Below are 21658 nucleotides of genomic sequence, written 5' to 3' on the forward strand. Positions count from 1 at the left end.
ATATGTTGGCAAAGTTGTTTTTATTTCTCAGGTATTTGTAAACAATGAGTTGGTGACAACAATTGGAGAGGGTGGCAGTTTTGGTGAACTGGCACTAATTTATGGAACACCCAGAGCAGCCACTGTAAGAGCCAAGACAGATGTGAAGCTCTGGGGAATAGACCGTGATTCATACAGACGCATCCTTATGGGCTCGACCATTCGAAAGCGCAAGATGTATGAAGAATTCCTGTCTCGTGTGTCTATACTTGGTGAGTTATAGACCACCATTAAGCCTGAACTCAGTTTTAAATAAATGCTGGTAATTTAACATCATTTAAAATCTTTGAATAAATAGTTCCTTATTAGAAAATAATCACTTTACCACTTTACTAACAACTAATTCATAATAGAACCAAAGGATTCAATGCTAAAGCTTGCTGTTAGGCATGATCCTGACCCAGTTTCATTCACCTCCCAACCTCATTACCTTCCTTGTCTTCTCCCCCAACACCCCAACCCATCCAAGGTACATACATAGTCCTTTGTGTTTTTCTTGATATCAGTACCTGAACAATACTTAGTTGTGCATACAAATGACAAAGTTCCTCACTGTGATGTACTGAATCACGTCCTTCTTAATCTTTGTCAAGATATTTTCCTGAGCACATCTTTTGTGCATCACATTCATGTACAGTGAGGTGCCATGAATGAGTTTATGCATTATGGATTGGCCACATCCAGGATCCCAAGTCTCATTTTTCTTTAACTGCTACTACTGTACTTCACCTATGCAATAAACAATCACTCACTCAGTCATACTTATATTCTGTCAAAATGCCACACATGAAATGCATGTTGGAACAACAGGTGTTCATGTAAATTACCTAAATATATTTCTTTATGTAATTATTATTATTATTAATAATAATAATAATAAATAACTACAAACATCTTTTGTCACTATTGTAGGAGGTATAATATAAAGAAACTCTTCTGAAGGGCAGCTAATGATCTTTTAACCAACCCAAAGATAGAGACAGTAGTCTTGCATCTTGGTTTCCCGAACATCTTCCCCCCGTAAGTTGGATAACCCAGGCAGTGTTCATTGCTGCTTGGAAGTATTTCCTCATCATTTCAACTCTTTGTTTCTTGACAGAGAGTCTCGATAAGTGGGAACGTCTGACAGTGGCTGATGCATTGGAACCAGTGTCATTTGAGGATCGGGAGACCATTGTGCGGCAAGGAGAACCTGGTGATGACTTTTACATCATTGTGGAGGGCACTGCATTGGTGTTGCAATATAGAGCAGAAGGGGAAGAGCCCATGGAAGTTGGTCGACTCGGGCCATCTGATTATTTTGGTAAGTCCATTTGTATTATAATACATTTTGTTGTACCGCCTTGTTTCTTCACAGGTGTGTGTGCAAACACCATTTTACTATTCAGTTTTTGAATTTTGAATTTATGCTTGTCATAATTACTTTGGTTCATGTCTGCACAAAATTATAATAATTTTGAAGTCTTTTCTGCTTAATTTGTGAACAGAACTAAACACAGCTTGATGAATAATATTAATATTGATCTTAAAAGTAGATATTTTCAACTGACTCAGGAGAGTCCAGTGGACACAGTAATGAATCTTCATGTTCCATGAATGCATAGCATTTTTTGACAAGCTGATAACAGCAGTAGATTTAATGTGCCATCATTATAATATTATGAATTTCTGATGTTTATTATGTTACATTTTGCTTGTGTGTCATTTGTTTACAGGTGAAATTGCCCTGCTGCTAGACAGACCACGGGCAGCTACAGTGGTAGCCAAGGGACCACTCAAATGTGTCAAATTGGATAGAGCAAGGTAGCACATTACTTCCAGAATCTTAATCATTACCTTCAGGGTATTTTTTTACAGAAGGGAACATGGTGGGAGCCTTGCACAAAATATTTAACATAATTGTTGGAATAGGATCACTGTTTTACAATTTGTATACTTGTACATGGTCATTTATTACAATTTCTGTTCTGGTACCTATCTGATGATAACTATAAGTAAGAAACTTTTAGCATTGAAAATAAATGTTAATTTTATTGAGGAAATACCACTTAATTGCACATGTTGTCGTATTACAGGTTTGAACGTGTGCTGGGACTGTGTGCAGACATCCTTAAGAGAAATATCACACAATACAACAGTTTTGTGTCTCTGTCTGTGTAACGAGGGCCAGATACATCTATTACTATGTAATGTAGCTCTTTTAGCTTGTAACATCTTGTGGCTATATGCCCCAGAGCAGGTGAAACATTCTTTCTTTCTTTCTTTCTTTCTTTATGCAGAACACAGCAGATGTATGAATGCATTAACAAAGTCAGCAGTTGCAAATATATGGTTCTTCTTGCACACCCTCATACTGTCACATTAAATTGGTTTGGCATAAGATAAAGAGGAGATATAAGAAATTTAGAACCTTTTTAGGAGCCTTGAGGTCTGCATGCAATAAAACTGATACATTGTTGTACAGTTCTATGGTAGCCAAGTGATGTGATGGCTTATGGCTGACATTAGCCCTTGGTAGGGTGTGCAACCAACTATAAGTATGGGCTGGGCAGGATCAGGATGACTGTCTCAAATTTGTATACTGTCACTCCATTCCACCTGCAATAGGATGTCAGTTCCCTGCAGAACGCACTAGCCTCAGGCAGTGTCTATGATTCTTCATTAAGTTTGTTCTAGGTGTAAGACAATTCATTTGTACAGATGACAAAAATGGGTATGATGTCATCAGATCCTGTCTTCAGGGAGTGATATACAATTGATCCATGATGAATCCATTGCAGTGGTGATAATATTCAATCTGTCTACCATATAGAAGTCATGAAATACCAACAAGCAACACCACCAGTTTTGTTGTACATCATGATTTCCAGTGGTGTGATGTATGTGTCTGTGCCCCAGTTTCAGGTGCAAAATGCCAAGGGAGTTAGGTGCAGAATTCTTATGCTCCAGATTGGAGTAGAAGGTATATGAATCTGTTGTTGTTTATCCGTTGAATCCAGTATGCTTCACTGGTCTCACAGTCCATCGCGCATATTGTCAGTGAAAGGGAAAAAATGTACAGTATATATTGAAATTGATATTTAGCTCCTTTGTGTACATCAACAATTTTCACTTTTGTTGACCTTAATTCTCTGGATATTCTCATAAATCTAAAAAGTCAGTCTTAAGAAATGTTGAACTACATTTAACTTTAAATGACAAGAAGTTCTTCATTCTTTCCTTGCCTGTGGACCTCTTATGTCCAGAGTGTATTGACTGCCAAGTTTCTTGTACTAATTTGAAAACTGCACCGACTGAAAGTTTGTTTCTGGCTTGGTGATTATTTCCTTGCTTCATATGGAGTCAGTAAGTGATTGAGAAGGACAACATTGAGTAGTTTCAATTATTCCCACTAATTCTGATCAATTTATTAAGTTTAAATATCTGAGTATCTGTTTTTGAATTTAGGATGGTATAAACTATGGACAGCTTTGGCTCAAGGAAGAGGTAGGATCATGCTTCCAGTCTGGATTAACAGTAACATCCAACATAAACCAGCATGTAATTGGTCTATGCATAAAGTAATCACTCTTACTGCCTAGCCTCCTGCTGCAGTCTGTGCAGGAATTGCCAGGCAATTTTGAAATTCAGTTTGCCTATGGTACAAGATAGAAAGTTTGGAAGGTAAATTTTTTTGCATTACTTTGCTATTTTCACAATGTCAGGATCAAATTTTGGCAGGCCTGGCACAAACCAGGTGACTTGTTTGTTCAATTCATTGGCAGGGAAACAGTCAATTGTGTGTGTGTGGCCATTGAAAGAAGGGGAAAATGCTGAGATACATTTGTTGTTTCTGCAGAAACAGATAAGAATGGATCTAGTACCATCAGTTTATTGTATAGAAAGAAAAGTGCAGAGACAATATTGGGTTTGGTGGATGCTGTGTTTAGTACCTGGTAATTTTCTAAACCTATAATTCAAATGACACCTGCCAAAGTTTTTTAAAGATCTGTTTTTCATCATCAAGAATTTTAAATGGAGGAGTGGGCAATTTTGGATAAAAGGTGAAGGAAACATGACTGCATAGAGCTTGAATTTATTTTGGAAGAGAAAATATGCATTTTGAAAGGTTGTATGAACTTCCCAGTAGGTGATCTTGCAAATAGGTCTACACCTCCTGTATTGGATTGTATTTATTCAAATTTGAATTCACACTTCTATAAAGGCAGATGGATAGAGTGAATTAACCCATTTGATCCCTGACTTCAAAGGCTGTACATATTCAAAAAGTGTTATTGACTTTTGTATTTATATTTCCCACCACACCCAGTATAATCTATTTGCCTCTGCCCACTACCAGGTGGCATTTGCCCATAGCATTATAAAGCAGACACAAATGTTCATAACTGATCTGGCCAATGCTGCCACTTTATTATTCATTATATTTATACAGTGCTATGTTATTCACTCTTTGTGCTCTGTAATGGTTTAGGTAACTGATACTGTAATTAAAAAAATAAGAAACATTAGTTTGAGTCCCACAACATGAATTTCTTATACAAAAGTCTTGGCAACAAACAGGCAGTTCAAGTTTATTTCATCTGTTGATCTTTTAATATTCAGAATTATACATGCCTACATGTAGATATATTTTTCACAACTATGTATTGGTTTATGATGCCTGTATAAACATTACAGTTTGGCTTGACTCTTTAGCCATTGTTTTATTTTATTTCCTTTTCTTTTTGTATAAAACACTGCCATTTTAACCTCCTAATTTAAAATGTAGCTTCAGGTATACATGTTATGTTAATGACATGTATGTATACTGTTTTATGAGCAGTTCTCATTGTTTAACTTGAGTAAGTCTGAGCACTAACCACTCTGTCCATCAGTGCCCATCTGCATTGCCTACTTGAAAAATGCCATAACCAACTTTTCATAATATCAGAATTCAAATTATATAGTAGTATTAATTTGTTAACAAGGTCATTGATACTTATAGTAACAAAGTTGGTTAATCAGTTAATCATTTGCATAATTAATTAATTAATTGTAAGTGGTTAATTATTTGAGCATTTTTATTATTAGAAGGCTGTAGTAATTGTATCATGTTAAGAATGGGGCTGATGATAGGTTGTCACTGGGGGAATTTGCATATGTATGAGCAGTAGAAAGTCATTCTGTTTTCTGCTAGTAATGGTAAAGATGTCTAGCATGATGTGCACAGGTCTGAAAGTACTGAGAAGACATAATAGTGATGTTGAATGTGTTTAAACTTTATCTAGTTCTTCAGATAATAAATCCAGCAAGTGCTGAATTAAAAGTACAGATTCCATTTCCAGTATATATGTATATGTGCCTCTGGAAATGAGAAATGAACACTGATAGCAGTGTTAAAAGCTAAATGAAATTTGTATTCATGTTGAATTAAAGAAGAGGGGAAAGTACGTTGTTAATCTAGGAATAACCAAATTCTGATTCTTGTAATACAAGAAACAGTTTACTTAATGAACACATTCGTCCTGTTTTTGTTACATCATTAATATTTTAAGTGGAACTCAATTTAGTTGATTGCAGTGTGGATAATTGTGCTGAGGTAGTACCTTAACATTTTGAAGAGTTAGTGAATATTGAAGCATGTGATACATATACGTACCACTGTGCTTTTTTTATAGGGTTAAAATATAAAACAGACCTTGGACCATTACTACAGATATGGTTCAGTTCACTTTTATCCAATTTGATAGCATATGACCTTTGCAGTTTGAAATTTCATTAAATAAACTAAGAATCAGTAAGGTAGAGTTTTACCACTTCCAAAATGAGGTATAGGTTAGTGGGGAATTAACATGTGCCAACTTGAGTACAATTTGGTTGGTATCACCACCAACAGTTGAAGAGTTAGTATTTGTTGTATATGTTAACACTTTCTCAGGGATAAATATCAGGACACTGGCTGCATTCATAAAAACATTTATCCTAGATACATTCAGCTGTTTTATAGTCAGGTGTGGATGATCCCACAAAGGACCTGTTACTGAATGTGCAAAAATGTATTACTTATTCAGAATATGAAAGAAAAATCCAAAATGCAGGACAGTAGAATTTGATTACTTAACTTTGGTAGATATATCATGAACTGAGAGCTGAAATGACTTGTTGGCCCCCTAGTGACACTGTCATAGAAAGTATATATTGTCCAGATGTTGATGCAATTCAATACAGCACTAACAAGAAAACTCATTTGATCTAATGTGTATTTTATTTTGAAAGTATAAGCAGCTAAACAAATAAAGCAAGTTTGTATATATGAAAATCCAATTGAACATAAAACCAACTAGTGTTTATTTTCTGTGGTTCGTTAGTTTCAACCTTGTTGTGCAGCTTTTAAATTTCCCTAATGGGAGAACATTATGCTATGTGGAATTTAAATTTGTGACAGATTTTTCTCTAGGTTGTTCCACTTTCTGATTTATTGGCCCTAACTAATCACTCCACTTGTTTTAGTGAATGAAACTTAACACTACAGGTATCATTGACAATTCAGGCTTACCTGCTGATCCATGAGAGACCACGCTTAAGGTCTGTTTGAATATTGACTGAATTCATGCATCCCCAACCAATTCACCATGGTCCAGTTTGTACTGCCATGCCTAGTGTTATGGCATGTTCATGAGAATTTAATAACATTAAATATGTTTCAGATAGGAACTAGAGGTGTTGAAAATCAGCAGTTTCTTGTGGCATTGCTATAGTAAGCCAGTAGGTTAGACCACGGTGCCTAGCAGAACACCTCCTGTTAGCAAAAATTCTTCACTAACTTCTGTTGCTTGAATTGCATAAGTTAAGTAGTGCTGATTGAGATATGAAGATAACTGTGACACATCAGAATTTGGAAGGCATATACCCAGTATTTGCGTGGATAGACTAAAGAATATTACAGAAACCTTGGATCAGGAAAGGTGGTGACCCAGTAGAGATTTAAATATATGTACTTCCTGAATACAGGTCTAATGCTATACAAATCTGTTGTAGATTTCTTTTACTGATCACCACCACCACCTTACATTTGGTCCTTGGGTGCTGCCTTTTCCTTCAGATTTGCTGCCTTAGCAGAGTCAAGGGTAAAAATGACAATAACTGGAGGCTTTATGAAAGAAGGGATAGGCAATCCACTCTGCTGTCAGTTCAGTTGTGTTCCATTACAAATGGTGTTTTGATGGAGTGGTGGTTACTTCCAGAATGGTTAATCACATGTAGACATGTGGAGTGCATCACATCTAATTGTTCTGTTGTTACTCTTCCTGATACATACATTAAATGACATTATTAATCTAGGAGTTATAGGTTCATATGACAATGATTATTATTAAGGTATGAATGGATTTAGACTAGTCACGCATATTTTAAAAGTTTTATTTGTTCTTAAAGAAGTAACAGCAAATGTTTCTGTTAACATGGGGAGAGATTGACTTTCTTCCATACTACCAAGTTGGAATTTAATATTCTACAAAAATTCTGACTGAACATGATAAAACATTAACATTATTTATTACTACCCCAGATGTATATGTACATAAGAACACAGGAATTGCTAAACATACTGAAGACTTCTAAAAAATGAATTGATACAATAATTTCTTTTCATAATGTGCATAATACATAGGAAAATAAAGGGTACCTCCAGATTTTTATCTGTTCATCTTGTACTTCCATTAATCTTCATACTTCAACAGGTCCACAGGTTTTGTCAGGTACAATGTGCATATCCTCACATACATCCTGATATATCCAGTTTAAAAAATGTGAAATATGTCTGTGTTTGTGCATACATATATGCACACACTTTTTTTTAGAACCAGAACTTCAGTGAAAGAAATCTTGACCAGACACAAGCCCATTTCCCCAATATCACAAATAGAGTACTTAAAACTTAGAAAGTTGTGTTACACATTACCTTCAAGCTTGTTATTTTTCCTAGATAAATAAAAAAAGTTTCTCTTAATACCCCACTTTCATCATAAACTGCTTGTTACTGCAACATGTGGAACTTTGATTTAGCAGCAGAAATATCAGTTTATATAATAAATATATTTCCATCACTATATAAATATACACTGAAAGAAAAATTAAGTTAATTTTTGGGCAAAAAAGAGAAAACTAAAAAGATGACATAGCTGGTGAATAAGATGAGCGAAAAACAAATGAAGGAAAGGCTAGAAAAAAGGAAGAGGGATAAAGTAGACAAAGAAGTGAAAAATGATATTAAGATTAAATTTGTTGAAATGAGACCCATCAGTGTTGCCATCTTCTCTACCCCTTGGGTGTGTTGTGGGAATGCTATGGTCTCCTCACCATTATGCAGACTAGATGAAATGGAAATTCATGTTGCTAGGAAATTACTCTTGGTGATGTATCTCCTTTCTTCACGTTTCCCATCTATCCTTGAAGCTCACCTCTGCTTTGATCCTGTAGTAGTCAAATTTGCTGCTGCAAAATGCCAACTAGCCTGGCAGGACATGATGGGAGGTCCCAATATCTAAATGACATTACAGAAGACAAGGAAACACCTCTTAGGTGGATGATCAACAATCTATCAAAACACCAAGACAACTTGACAAAGGGCTCAATTATTAGAAGAATAACTAGACAACCATTAGCAGTAAACCATGATACTGTATTCTTGTGGTGATGAAATAGTACTAGAGATAAAATGGCAAAATGTGTTAATTTTGGTATGGTTGACCTTTTGATGGAATTTAAATATTTTCTTTTCCACAGCTGGTGTTGACTTCATTTCCATTTCACTCTTTTTATCTGCCTCCTTTTCATATGCTTTTTCCTCTCTGATGTGACCATTTGTTTTCTACTACTAAGGGATTGTACTTTTGAGACAGGATATGTCGTTACAGTTTACTGCCATCAACATTTCTGGAGAAATTATTTTGGTTTGGCCCATTTATATCACTACATGTCAACTCAGTTTCTTCAGCATGTCTAGGAACCTTAGTGCAGTGAAGTGCTCTTAACTCTTCTCAACTATCAAATTTTTCCACATCTTCTTCATTAGTTCTATCTTCAAACTCCCAGAGCTCAACATTCCTGTAACTGCAAGATGATATCTTGATGGGTAGTATTCCTGTAACATTAGTCTCCTAACTCAAATTAAATTAACTTGGATCTCTAAGAGCAAGTGAAAGAACCTATGCGTTGCCAATCCTCTCAACAAATCTGAATGTAGTCATGACAGTCTGTTCCTGATTACATCCAAAATTTGTCAAGTTCAACATAGTCAATGTAGCTAATTATGTTTAAAGCACCATACAGTTTTGTTCCAAAAGCAAATTCTGACCATACATTCATCCAAATGCCATTCTTCTGAAACAATGGATGTAGCACAGCATAAAATTTGCATTGAAACAATAACTAGATAACAGACAATTCATGTGCAACTTGACTGGAATCCATTATCTGTACTATGATGATTATTGGTAGCATCCATCTCTTTTGAAGTCCTCTTCCCTCCTATCCTGTATTGGTTGTGACTTGCCTCTAAAAAGGAATTTCTTCAACTTTGTTTTATAATTTGTTGATCTTCACCATACATTTTCCATTTGAAATTTCCCTTGTGGACTGAAGGACTTCAAATTTCAATAGGCATGTTCCTCTTCATGCTTCCAAACTTCATAAACAATGTATGTTAATAACTAGCATTCCTGATAAATTGCAATTTCAAAGATGTAAACATGTACCTCAGTAGTTTCTGTATATTACAATTTTATATTCATGTCAGAATATTCTGACTTTAGAAGTTGAAACCTCTGCTGAATCCACTCTCTTCCAATTCTGTACATTTCCTGTGCTGGATCGAACTAGCATAATTTTCTTGCAGGAAGAAATTGTCCTCTTCACAAAACTTTGTAATGAATGCATGGAATGTGCTGTCTTCACATGATTATCAAGTATGTACACATCTGTTTTCTCACTGGGACATGTATGAAAATGTCTCATTACACAATCACACCACTGTCCTTGTTTGCAGGAAATATCCAACAAAAATATGTTGCTTCTTTGTGTTTAATTACAACTTGATTAACAGGAAATAATATTCCCATGGCTTCTGAATGACCAGTTACAGGTCTATGTAGATAAAATAAGTGACAACATATAATGGCAGTGAAAAATTATGAAGGGTTTCATTTGTGAAATATGAAGATGTGAACAACCCTTTGGGACCTCCCTACAACCAAACATTTCACACTGTGTTGAGAGCTGCAAGACTAGCTTTGCAATCAATCTTGGTCCGCTGGATATCCTCAAATGTGAGGCCAAATGGTGTTATAAACTCTAAGCACTTCTCATCCGAATCGAAAGCCAATTCCTGCACCACGAAACTCAGGGGCAAAAACGGACGATAGCTGAGATCACAAACACAAGAGACACAATATTAGACAACTAACAGACCCTACAGAGCAACATTAAGTGTACTGAAAAGAAACAAAGGAATTACCATCTCACACTCGAACCTGGAACAAAGCAAAATATCAGATTAGAGCTCAATTATTTACATAGTTGTCGATTCTAATGTTTCTGAAGCACGACCATGTACATTTCATACATACTTAGAATTTATCAAGATTTTATTACAGGGAATTTGAGCAAATAACAGTTAATAAGTAGGTTATGAAAATGTGTATACAGCATGAAGGTTCATGACCATGTTAACAAAGGCCCACCATTCATCCTATTCTCTGCTAGTTCACATCTCCATTTCTTGATTTAATCACCCTGATAATATTAGTCAAAAGAACAGATTGTGAAGCATCTAATCATGTTAATTTTTTAATGTGATTAACTTAATTTTAAAATTTTATAGAACATATTTCCAAAAGATACAGATTTGAAATCACCGACAAACCATCTCTCTCCTTCAGATAATGTGTTTTACTGTTTAATAATTTTTCTGTAATACATTAGCAAATCTATAAAAAATCAATTTGTTTCACATTAGCACAGAGATCTGCATGTACTCTTAAACAGTGTGCCAAGTAGCAGTAGCAATGGTGGTGGTGGTGATAGTAGTAGTAGTAAAACGATTTAATTTATGTGGTATAAATATGGCAAGGATGCTGTTATGGAGTATATCTTTCTATAACTTTCAAAATAAACTGAGATGCCAAGATCTTAGTTTATGGTATTATATAAAAAAGATCACCAATCATAAATGTAGATGGTTTTTTGATACAACAATTTGAACATTACCAGACATCACAAAAAGTGTGCAATAAATATTGCAAATCCATTTATTTAATTCACAATCTATACTAACCATTACAACACAAAAAGTGTGTAATCCATAAATAAGTGAATATATATGTCAGTAATTATTAAAATTATACCAACATACTATTGTAAACAGACTAGGACCTGCTTCATGATTTCTAGTTAGAGAGAAAGGGAAACTGATGAGTGACCATTCTGGGGGGAACCATTAATATTTGTCAAGGGGTTCAGATACTTCAGAACTGTAGGTCTAACTGTAAAGTTCTAAATTTCATGCTTCATTGAAATTGTATTTTTATGGAGGAAAAAAGAGATAATATGCCTGAGTTTTAAAATGAATTATGACATTGTTTTCCTGGAAGATTTCACCTTATGGGAAGTAGATCAACAAGAGGTTGTAGACACTTGGTCCATGTGTAGCCATTTTAAAAACTGGTATATTGCAACAGTAATTTAAATTAAGTTGCAACTATTTTTCACTGCAGTCAAGAACCATTTCAGTATACAAGAATGTATGTCTTACTGAGAATCTGGCATGGGATCTATGATCACAGAAGTCTGGCTTCAATAGTAATGGGAGGAATAAACTTGTATAATACGTACGATTTAATCAAACACTTGATGGCAGCTTTCCGCTCTCTGTCCACAAACCAGTCAACCAGATATCCTGCCATACGAGGTGCTTCCGTGTAAAGTTTAAACAAGCGATGATAATTACCCAGCCACCAGGCTGAGCGTACTGCTAGTGCATGGGCCACACATTCATCAGTTTTGTCTTCTGGAGTTAGTGATGCCAAAATTGTAGTCAAGTCTGAAATAAACATCCAGAAGAAAAAATTAACATTTACTAAGTTGATGGGTGAGAAAATAATGAATTCCAAAAAATGTTTCTTTACCAAGAGTGTTTTTGGTGAAAATGTAGTATAGGATGCGGTATGCAGTGAATTCCAGCCTGTTGGCACCACCTATTTCAGAATACAGCATCTTGAGTTGTGTCTGACACTGATTAAATTCCTCATGGTCTCCTTTCTCCAGAGCAATTCTTGCATGTGTTTCATATACCTCCACGGTAAATGAGTCACGAATCCCTTGAACCTGTTAAATACACATTCTCAGTTGCAAATGTAAATTTTCTAATGAACTGCATCACTCAAGGTCTTCCTATAGTATGTCATGAAATTCACTGCTGTTAGAGGCATAAAGTACATCACTATATTCACAAACGCCGGACACAGATCTTATCCTATGCCATTTCACAGTTTACCTATAATTTCATTGCATGAAATAGTTTTGGTAATGTGCCTTTGGCAAGTAGGAGTCATGCCAATTTTTTCAGTAACCAATTGTATCCAATTCCTATATTTTTTAAATGTTTGTCAGCAATGAAGCCTCTGTTTTTATGTACTGCCCTCTTCTACATACCATGAACTCAAATTTCCAATATTTCCCATCTTAGATGGTATGAAAAACCAGAAATATCATAAAGTGAAATATGATGGAAGCAGATGAATGCACAACTGCTGATTATATGTGACAAAAGTCATTCAGGTATTAATTGCAAGTAGTAACTCTAATCTGGACACAACTGTGACAAGAGTGACCAAATCTTTAGTTATTAGTGAAAATAGTGATAAGGCACTTCAGTTGAACATCTGAGAATTTAGACTACTCAGGTGTGTGGAGGAGTTGTTAATGCTGTTATATCTTTTGAAATGCTACTTTAAAAATGGCCAGAAGCAAGCAGTGGAATGGGCGTGTGTTGAAAGGCAATTTCTACTTACAGTTAAATCTTGCCTGATTGATTTCATCTGATCACAGGCATAGCAATAATCCTGAGATTCTACCCAGCGATCTTTCACTTTCTTGATTGAACTTTTTAAAACATCCACTGGTCGAACTATTGAAGCATCAGGGGCCTGAAAGTAAATAATCGCATACTGTGAACAAAAATATAAGTTTTCAGTAGAAGCCACTGGGTAAAACTTAACTGAAATCCAATGAGTAATTTTGGAGTTCAAACATCAGATATTATGAATATGGAAAATGACTTACTGAAGTGAGTCGAAGATAGGGTTTCTCAATATCTTGACATGTCCCTACAACATGAAATTCTGACCAGTCTATATCTCCATTCAAATCCTCAATGATATTCATATTATTTATGGTGGTGACTAAGCTTAAAGGTTTCTTGCGACGCTGTGGTGTGATTGGTGAAACTGATGTGATGCTCATGTTGCTCTTTAAACTAGAATTGAATCTTGCAGCCCGTTGCTGGAGACGTTCTGAGCTGCCAAGTTCATCACTGTTTAACCCAAATTCTGAATAAAAGTGAGATTTTGCCCTGTCAACAAAATATAATTCCATTAACACCATAATGTAAATGCTCCACAAATCATGCAGTGTTCACTTAAGATGAACAAGAATGGGAATTTCAAGTACATTTTCTACAATTTATGTAGAACTAAACTCACCCCTTATTGTTCTGTCTTCCTTTTCCCTTGTTCTTATTTCCATTTCGTCCCTTCAGGGAAAGTCTATCAGCAACTCGACTTCCTCCGCGGTTCTTTGTTACCTTAAGGGGCTTGAAATTCTCGTCACTGCTTGATGAGCTGTCACTAAACAAGGTAACATGCAACACTTTGTATTGCTTTGAAGATCAACTCAAAGACAGGGAGATATACAGTGTGACAAGTGGACTGGTTTGAATTGCCTTAAAAGAGGATCTTAAGTGGACTGAACCAAAGTTTAATAACAGACCAAATAATGAATTTTCTGTATCATTAATTTAGACATTATATGAAATTTACATTAATTTGGCAGTAATGCATACCTATTTATTATGTAACTTTCTCTATACCTGTCATTTCATGTCTCCTAGATTCAAATATAATTTTCAGCAGTTTGTTCCCAAACATGTTCAATCTCTGTTCTTCCTTTAGTCAGAGACCAAATATCACACCCTATCAAATTACTCTTACATTAAAAAATACTGTTAAAGCCTTTTCACAACCTGTAATCCAACAGATGTTCATTTACCTTCTAGTTCGCCTGCGACGAACAGGACTGCGTGAACTGTCACTGGACCTTGACCTGTTCCTCCTTGACCTGCTTAGTGATGGAGACCTGGAGTGCGACCTTGTTCTTGACCTACTTCTCGACCGAGACCTTCTCCTATAACTTCGAACTCCTAACCGTGATCCCATCGCAGCCGACAGGCCTGATTTCTTGCCTCGTCCTCCAGACTGTTGCTTCTGTGGTGTTGAGCTCGAACCACTGAGATCAGGAGATGTTGGGTAAGTTTTCTTGATCTCGATAAACTTCCTTTCGCTGTGTATACTGGAAAAGATTTAAGCATTTTAGTTTTTGTAAAGATATGAGGTTGAACTGTCTACATTTATTCAACTCACTTTAACTGTAAATGTTATGGGAGAAAGATGGTCAAACCACAGCTCATCCACCAAATAATCCACATTATTTCACTTAGGTTATTGTTGATCAAATAAATTTTGACTTCTAAATTTTTAAAATGTCACAGAATGATTTTACCAGAAATGCATTTATCCCCTGTAACTTATTTTCATGAAGTTATCCCTGTATTATCTGAAATTGTTCAGCATTCACACAACAGATGTACAGCTAACATGCAAAACAAAAAATGCATTAGTACCACACCACTAGGGTTTACAAGGATCAATCTAATACTCTATGCATTCTAGACCATGGCAATAAATTGAGGTCACTTTATCCCCTACAAAACAACAACCTAGTACCCTCTGGATAAAATGCTGTTATCAGCCCAAGAGCCATTCCAGATATAATAAAGAGGAAAATCCAAGCTTCTGCTTGGAATCAAACCCATCATCCCCCACAATCACTCACTTTACTAAGAACTTATTGAAGGAATGAAGCAAGCCAAAATGTGTAATTTAATTTTGTCAGTGGCTCATAATAGTAGTAATTAGTGAAAGAATAACAGTTTCTTGTCATCACAAGACTGCACAAAATGTTGTATTCAAGAATGTGAATGCAGCTCTTATGCTCAAGAGGATTTGGTTATGCCTGTTATTATGCGTATATTACCTCGGGAGGGGCTCATTATCCCAATTCTTAATCCAGAGTGAACCTTCGTTGGCTGCCCTTGTAATCTTGCCCTTAAGTATTATCTCTACCTGGTCCTTGTCCACATTCTCCACACATTTGGCATAACAACGATTCACGTATTTCCTGCAAGTAAGGTTATCACAATGAATGCATCCATTAACTTCCTTCATTGAAGAGCATCCAGTTCAACCTATGTATGAAAATTCTTAAAATATAACACAGTGGTATGTAATTATGCAGCTAGATGGCATTATTGTAGTGTTATTGCACCCAGATACACAGGATTCCTTTGTTAATTAAAATGGCACGTCCTTGTTCGACATTTGAGCAATTGAAGTTCATTCTAATGCTAGTGCTAATAGGAAACTTGGTGTGAATGAAGTACAAAGACAGAGAAACTGAAGCTCCATTAACCATATAGTTGCATGATATGGAAAATGTTCAACGATCCCAGAGAAACTATTCTAAGACATGGCCATGGCTGTAAAATGTGTGCACTCTCTGGAAACTGTCAGTAAGAGACCAAAGTGCCTGAGGAACAACACACACACACATTTTGCCAGACATGATTTTTACCTCATGGGTTCAGTAGAGACAAAAGGGTGAAAAGAATGCCACCATGGACTAAAATGAATATATACCTTCACGATGGATAAACTATGAAGTGAAATTAATACCTGTGTATAATCTTTCAAACATGTTCACACTGTAAAGACCTGTTACTTACTTAAGGCTCTCTGGCCAATCACCAGAAGGATTGAAAGGGGCAGTGGGAGTTGACAGTGTTTTCTGCTGGGTTTGCGAGTTGCTCACAGCAGCCGAGGCACGTTCTTCTAGAGTCTTTGTTGTGACAGAAAATGGTGTATCAGCATTTGTTTCCATAGGTTTTACTATCTTGCCTGGGTCCATTCCTTCATCTTGGGGTGGGTCTTCGCTTGGTGGGGTAGGTGGAGCTGGTTCCTGTGGAAGTGGTGGCAATGGTGGAAAGGGAGGTGGGGCAGCTTCAGGAGGAGGGAGAGGAGGTGGATGCAAGAACAATGGACTATTTCCAACCATGGAATTGTTGAAGCTATTGTTGAATTGGTTATTTTTGTTCTTCTTGCGTTTCTTCTTGTTCCCACCACCACTGTTGAATGGTTTGAAACCAAGGCCAGTTTTCTTATTGGCAAGATTAAACTTGACTGGGTTATAAGCTGTAACACAGCACATGAAAAGTACAACAATTATATGTTATATAAATTATAATTTATATTTCAAACTAATTAAAAAATATTATGACAGAACCAATTAAAATTTCAGACATTCCAGACTCTTCCCACCAGCCAGCCTCTGTTCTACGCATTTGCAAAACAATTTAGACCAACACATCAGGAAACTGAGAATGTGTTTTGACATTTGTACATGTACAGAAACATGTCAAGCAATCTCCAAATTCCTTGACACAATGCTATTTTCCCAGGTTTGGGGGGAGGGGGTATAAAAATTGTAACCACATCTCTACAGAATTGTCTTTGCAATTGGCTCAGGATCACATCCAATGATAGCTTTGGTTTTATTGGCACCGAACCTTCATGTGCTACTACTACAGTGTTAATTAAATATGTAATTTGTGAAGCATTTTATAATTCACTTAGAAAACCTTCATATACTTACTGTTATTAGTCTGGCCATAAAACTGTGGCCTAAGTAGAGAAGTACCGGGAGGCACAGGCGTTGAGTAATTGTGACCACTTAAAGGTGGTGGTGGTGGTGGTCCAGGAGGAAGAGGTGGCAAGTCATTACGATCTCCTAATTTCTTGTCATTGGAATCTTGTGGATTATTTGAAATGGCACTGTTCTGTTGACCAAAGTCTGCAAACATAAACAAACTGTAACAAAACAAGACATCTCCTGGATCAAGTCATAGCTTCAGAACAAAATAAAGTGTCACTACATACCTGATGGAAAAGACTTGTTAGACATTGCATGATTCATACCCTGCATTTGAGGGACATTCTGATTATTTGGTCCATTTGGACATTGTGGGCCATTTGGATTATAGCCCATTCCCTATAAAAGTAAGCACATTATGACATAACAAAGAATGTTTCTGATAGAACATGGAGATGTAACAATTACAGCTGGTCTGGATTTATACATAGCACAGCTCAGATTCAAAACTGTAATTTAGAATATGATCCAATAACAACAATAATAGAATTCACTAAAAAGAAATTTAACACAGGTTTTTAAACATATATAAAGTAATACTCACTGAATAACCATAGAAATATTGCCCTGGACGGCCATATCCAGTGTGTCCATAAGGTTGACTACAATGAAACAAAACATATTAGTAACAATGCAGATAAAATCTATTTAGAGGTTTATCTTATCACTAAGGCCTAGCCATTATGTGAATATATATTTTAATACAATCTTCATATAGTTTCAGTTTCTTCAGCAGTTACTTGGCAAATTACACATTTTCCCAAATATTACAGGTACACAAAATTTAAGGTCATGGTAAATAATAATCCTTAGTCCTTGCCAATTCACAATCAGGTGAAACTACTTACTCTCCATTTTAAAGAAGAATTACCCTCACTGTATAACAAAATATTCAAGGCTATGACCAGAGTTTTCCTCTCAAAAGGGCCCTTTTCTATCTATTATAATTATTTTTACACAGCCTCCCTTATCAACTAACATCTAATATTTGTAACTGGGAATTACCTTCTTATTTTTGGCTATAAGCTGTAATGTTCAAATACACACTGAGCATAAGGCTGTAAAGCATTTCAATAACTTGATCTGAAAGGGCACAATTGAACTACTGATTTCAAGTAGATAAATGGTCCTGAGATATTATTATATATTTCTTTTATTTATCTGTAGGCTGATTATAATATTATTTTTCAGTGCAGTTACAAATACACATATAGGGATTCTACTTAATTAAATACCTGTTATTGTTCAATTTTGGGTTTCACTGAAGCAACAAATTCTAGAAGGTTTCATATGGGAAGCAGTAGTACTATTAGACTGGTACAAGGTTGTCAGAATGCAACACCTTATATCAAGGATTCTTATTCCACTGAATACTCCAAATACTTCCTAGCACAGTTTGTGGTCACATTATTATTGGGGGAATGAAATCAGTACTGCTGTCAGTAGTACAACCTGCAAGCAACTAGCAATCTGCCTCCACAGAGTAACAAAAGTAAAGAGATGAAAGTCTTCAATGCACCAGTTTTAATGTAGGGCATAAGACGAGCAACTGGTAAATGACAAACAGCTCTAGACATGTCCTGTCCAAAGAAATTATTCAAAACATAAAGTCCAAAATTTTGGGCTGCATTTCTGTGTGCTGGAAACTGTACCAAGCAAAACACCCTCAAATGCGAGTCTGCTTTAGGGGGAGAAAAGATGAACTTATTTTTGTGTGCATGCATAGTAAGAACAAAGAATTCTAGTAGTTTCTCTCAAGGAAAAGGGATGTTTACACAATGCATTCACATTCCTAAGGTAAATACATTAATAACATCACAATACAGTTACATTGTTTTATCAAAAATTGACAGTGGAACCACGGTTCCGGAGAATCTGACGTAAATACATCTATACAGAAAGGAAGTTTATATATTAGCTTTAATTACAACAATATTAACAACAATGCCGAGTAAACAGATGACGTTTCCTAGGTAACATAACAATGCACGCAAGCTGACCATTGTTGTCAATCCATATTAACACATTGTTTATATGGATCTTGCACATTTTCCTTTCCCTTGTTTGCCGAATGACCCTTCCGTATAGACGTATTTACGTCAAAAAACATGTACAGCATAGTTGTGGGATTTAATTTGGGCCAGCGGGGGATATGGGAATTTAAAGGTTAACCGATGGAAAAATTCTAAGCTTTCTTAACAAATCAAACAGTATCCTATTTACATTAGAATATTGATTTCAACATTGTAACAATGGTAAATTCTTACTTGGCATAAGGGTTGTAAATTCCATATGGTGGAGGATACTGCCACGGGTTTGTGAGCTGCTGGTTCTGGCATTTGTCTCCCATTATGTTCAGCTGATATCAATGTATTATCATTGAAAGTAATGTGAAGCAAAGTTTCTGTAAATATCCACAATGAAGTACAAAAAATTTGGTTATGTTGCTGCTGAGAGTTCTTTGCGGATATTGTATCATAATAAATATATTATAATAATATAATTACAGTATACAGTCACAATGATTTCGAAATCTTTATTTAGTTGTAAACACTTAATTCAATAAATATGTAAAAGAAACTCAACCCCCATACGGTAGATGAAACCTGTAATCCATTATACAATTGCACGCAATAGATCATAAATAATAATGAATGGCAAGTACTGTCATAATAAAAGCTACAATTTGCACAGGCAAGGATTCTAAAACTAATATATACTAGTGATTTTATAACCAAACACTAACACACTGCAAGTAAAAGTGATCCTGACAGATCCTTATTAAAACAAACAGTAAATAAGGGGTATTTTATAAAATCGCCATTTTCTTCCTCACAACTTCATAAAATAATACATTAGAAAGCTGTTCACCCACTAACAAAGAGAGACAGCACTGTACTCACATCTTACTTGAAAATGTGTCTCTTCGTCCGCTATAGTGATATCTATTCAAGTTCGACTGAAATAATTAAAAACAAAAGACACCTTCGTACATGAACAATTGACTTGAAAATCAGACTTTCGTCAATAATGACTAATGCTATTGCCAACATAAAATTGCAACATTATGTGTTGGCGGCATTGCCTCCTTGGAAGTGGACATAGTTTACCAACGTGCGCATTGACCATATGACATAGCACCAACAAATAATCAAATAAACAAATGTAGATCGTCTGTGGTACAAACTGTGCAAAATGAAGTGAGCATGGAAACAGTGCTCCTTATTACCTTATCATAACATTGATTTTCATAGTAAAGGGTTTTCATGTACTGAATGAAGGTACATTTTCTTTATTAAAGCATAAAGGCTCTTCACTCGTATTCATCCACAGATAACACATTCAACGTTTCAAAAATGTTGTCAATGGCAACATACGTAAAAGCATCAGTCTGATAGGAAGCCAAAGTACGATTTATCCATGACTGGAACATACCAAACATGTCACCGGAAATTCAGAATATCTGGTGTCATCAAGTTTTATTTTTTTGCGGGTAATGAACAAGTTGTTACATTTACATAATAGCTAAGAATTAACATTCTCAACTTTTGTTGGTTAACCTGAACAATAAAACGTGCATATGTTTATAATAATTACAATGTTACACATAATCTGACATGTAAATATTGTGTTTACAAGATACTATGTAAGATAATTCAAACCGTTTCTAATTAAAATAGGTGAATTGGAGTCAATGGTAAGCTACATATGTCGGTAGCGTGGCCGAGCGGTCTAAGGCGCTGGTTTAAGGCACCAGTCTCTTCGGAGGCGTGGGTTCGAATCCCACCGCTGCCATTTTTTATTTAAATCTTAACGTTATCTAATTTCCATTTTAATTAGATTTGTGTGTATGAATCGAATTGAAAAGGTTTTATTTTAAGTTCTGTCGTCAGTTGCTCACTCCAACAGAGGCCTTAACTTTGTAATTTAAAATCGTATAGTTTGATAATAATACTCAAATCAATGGATTTTCTGAAAAATGTGATTTTTAAAGATTAGAAGTGTCCATTCTTTATGAAGTTACAGAACCCTATTAAGACAGTACTTCATTCTTGCATAAATTAATAAAAGTAAAGTCAGCACCATGCCAGCTGTGGTGAACAACTGTTAACCCAACACATTCTAGATATTTGCATTAGACGAAAGTGAGCAATCAGCTTCAAGATGCCATTTTATATGTATTGAAAAAGCCTCCAGTATGCATTTGGTAGGAGAATGGTGGCATGTGCTAACACAGAGATATTAACCGCTTATTTGATTTTTACTAAAGAAATACAAAATTTATTGAGTGTCTTTATAACTTCTTGTGAGCATAACACGTATAGGATATTGACTAAAATGTAACATTTTTTTCCTGAGATAATTCAGTATAATTTTAAAATATGCTAACTTAAGTCCACTCATCTGTTTTAACTGTATTTACCGTTAGGTATGGTTTTCAAAGTGTGTCAACTGGTTGGTTGGTTGGTTAGTTATCCTTTTAAAAACAGGCAAGCTAATTTCTTCTAGATATGAGTATAATTATTTTAAGATCTTGAAATGC

At 35.5% G+C, this 21658-nt stretch overlaps 2 protein-coding genes and 1 non-coding gene across 7 annotated transcripts in view; 2 read left to right on the plus strand and 1 right to left on the minus strand.

Moving 5' to 3' along the window:
* Window positions 1-7721, plus strand: part of Pka-R1 (protein kinase, cAMP-dependent, regulatory subunit type 1) — a 62583-nt gene extending 54862 nt beyond the window's left edge. For all 3 annotated transcript variants that reach the window (XM_022082165.2, XM_087357127.1, XM_087357126.1), the window contains exons 4-7: window positions 32-251; window positions 1139-1342; window positions 1755-1842; window positions 2115-7721. In XM_022082165.2, coding sequence (XP_021937857.2) covers window positions 32-251; window positions 1139-1342; window positions 1755-1842; window positions 2115-2199 — 597 coding nt within the window. In that variant the 3' untranslated portion in view covers window positions 2200-7721. The remainder of the gene's footprint in view (window positions 1-31; window positions 252-1138; window positions 1343-1754; window positions 1843-2114) is intronic.
* LOC110838698 (leukocyte receptor cluster member 8) lies at window positions 7422-20181 on the minus strand. Of its 3 annotated transcripts, none has more exons than XM_087357113.1 (14): window positions 20026-20181; window positions 19383-19519; window positions 17660-17717; window positions 17343-17454; window positions 17059-17256; window positions 16133-16598; window positions 15385-15528; window positions 14341-14640; window positions 13776-13919; window positions 13357-13645; window positions 13086-13220; window positions 12201-12399; window positions 11908-12115; window positions 7422-10439 (listed from the first exon to the last, which is right to left on the minus strand). In XM_087357113.1, exons 2-14 carry the CDS (start codon window positions 19463-19465, stop codon window positions 10277-10279), a joined length of 2499 nt encoding a protein of 832 aa, XP_087213239.1. In that variant the 5' UTR covers window positions 19466-19519; window positions 20026-20181; the 3' UTR covers window positions 7422-10276. The 3 variants fall into 3 exon arrangements, with proteins under 3 accessions (XP_087213239.1, XP_021937853.1, XP_087213240.1); XM_022082161.2 differs by having other exon boundaries at window positions 20019-20180; XM_087357114.1 differs by having other exon boundaries at window positions 10296-10547; window positions 20019-20180.
* A 647-nt stretch (window positions 20182-20828) lies between these two features.
* TRNAL-AAG (transfer RNA leucine (anticodon AAG)) lies at window positions 20829-20910 on the plus strand. The gene has a single exon. It is a non-coding gene; the product is annotated as a tRNA-Leu (tRNA).
* The last annotated feature ends 748 nt before the right edge of the window (window positions 20911-21658 follow it).

This window comes from Zootermopsis nevadensis, unplaced genomic scaffold (genome assembly GCF_977971745.1).
Source record: "Zootermopsis nevadensis isolate Lab colony 2312 unplaced genomic scaffold, Znev_1.0 Znev_ptg000028l, whole genome shotgun sequence".
Classification (NCBI taxonomy): domain Eukaryota; kingdom Metazoa; phylum Arthropoda; class Insecta; order Blattodea; family Termopsidae; genus Zootermopsis; species Zootermopsis nevadensis.

Coding starts and splice junctions, on each gene's coding strand:
- LOC110838698 (XM_087357113.1), bottom strand. CDS start 19,465: ATGGGAGACAAATGCCAGAACCAGCAGCTCACAAACCCGTGGCAGTAT. Junction 12,400..13,085: donor CAATCAGGCAAGATTTAACT/GTAAGTAGAAAT, acceptor TGTATTTAACAG/GTTCAAGGGATTCGTGACTC. Junction 10,440..11,907: donor ATCAAGTGTTTGATTAAATC/GTACGTATTATA, acceptor TTGTGATCTCAG/CTATCGTCCGTTTTTGCCCC.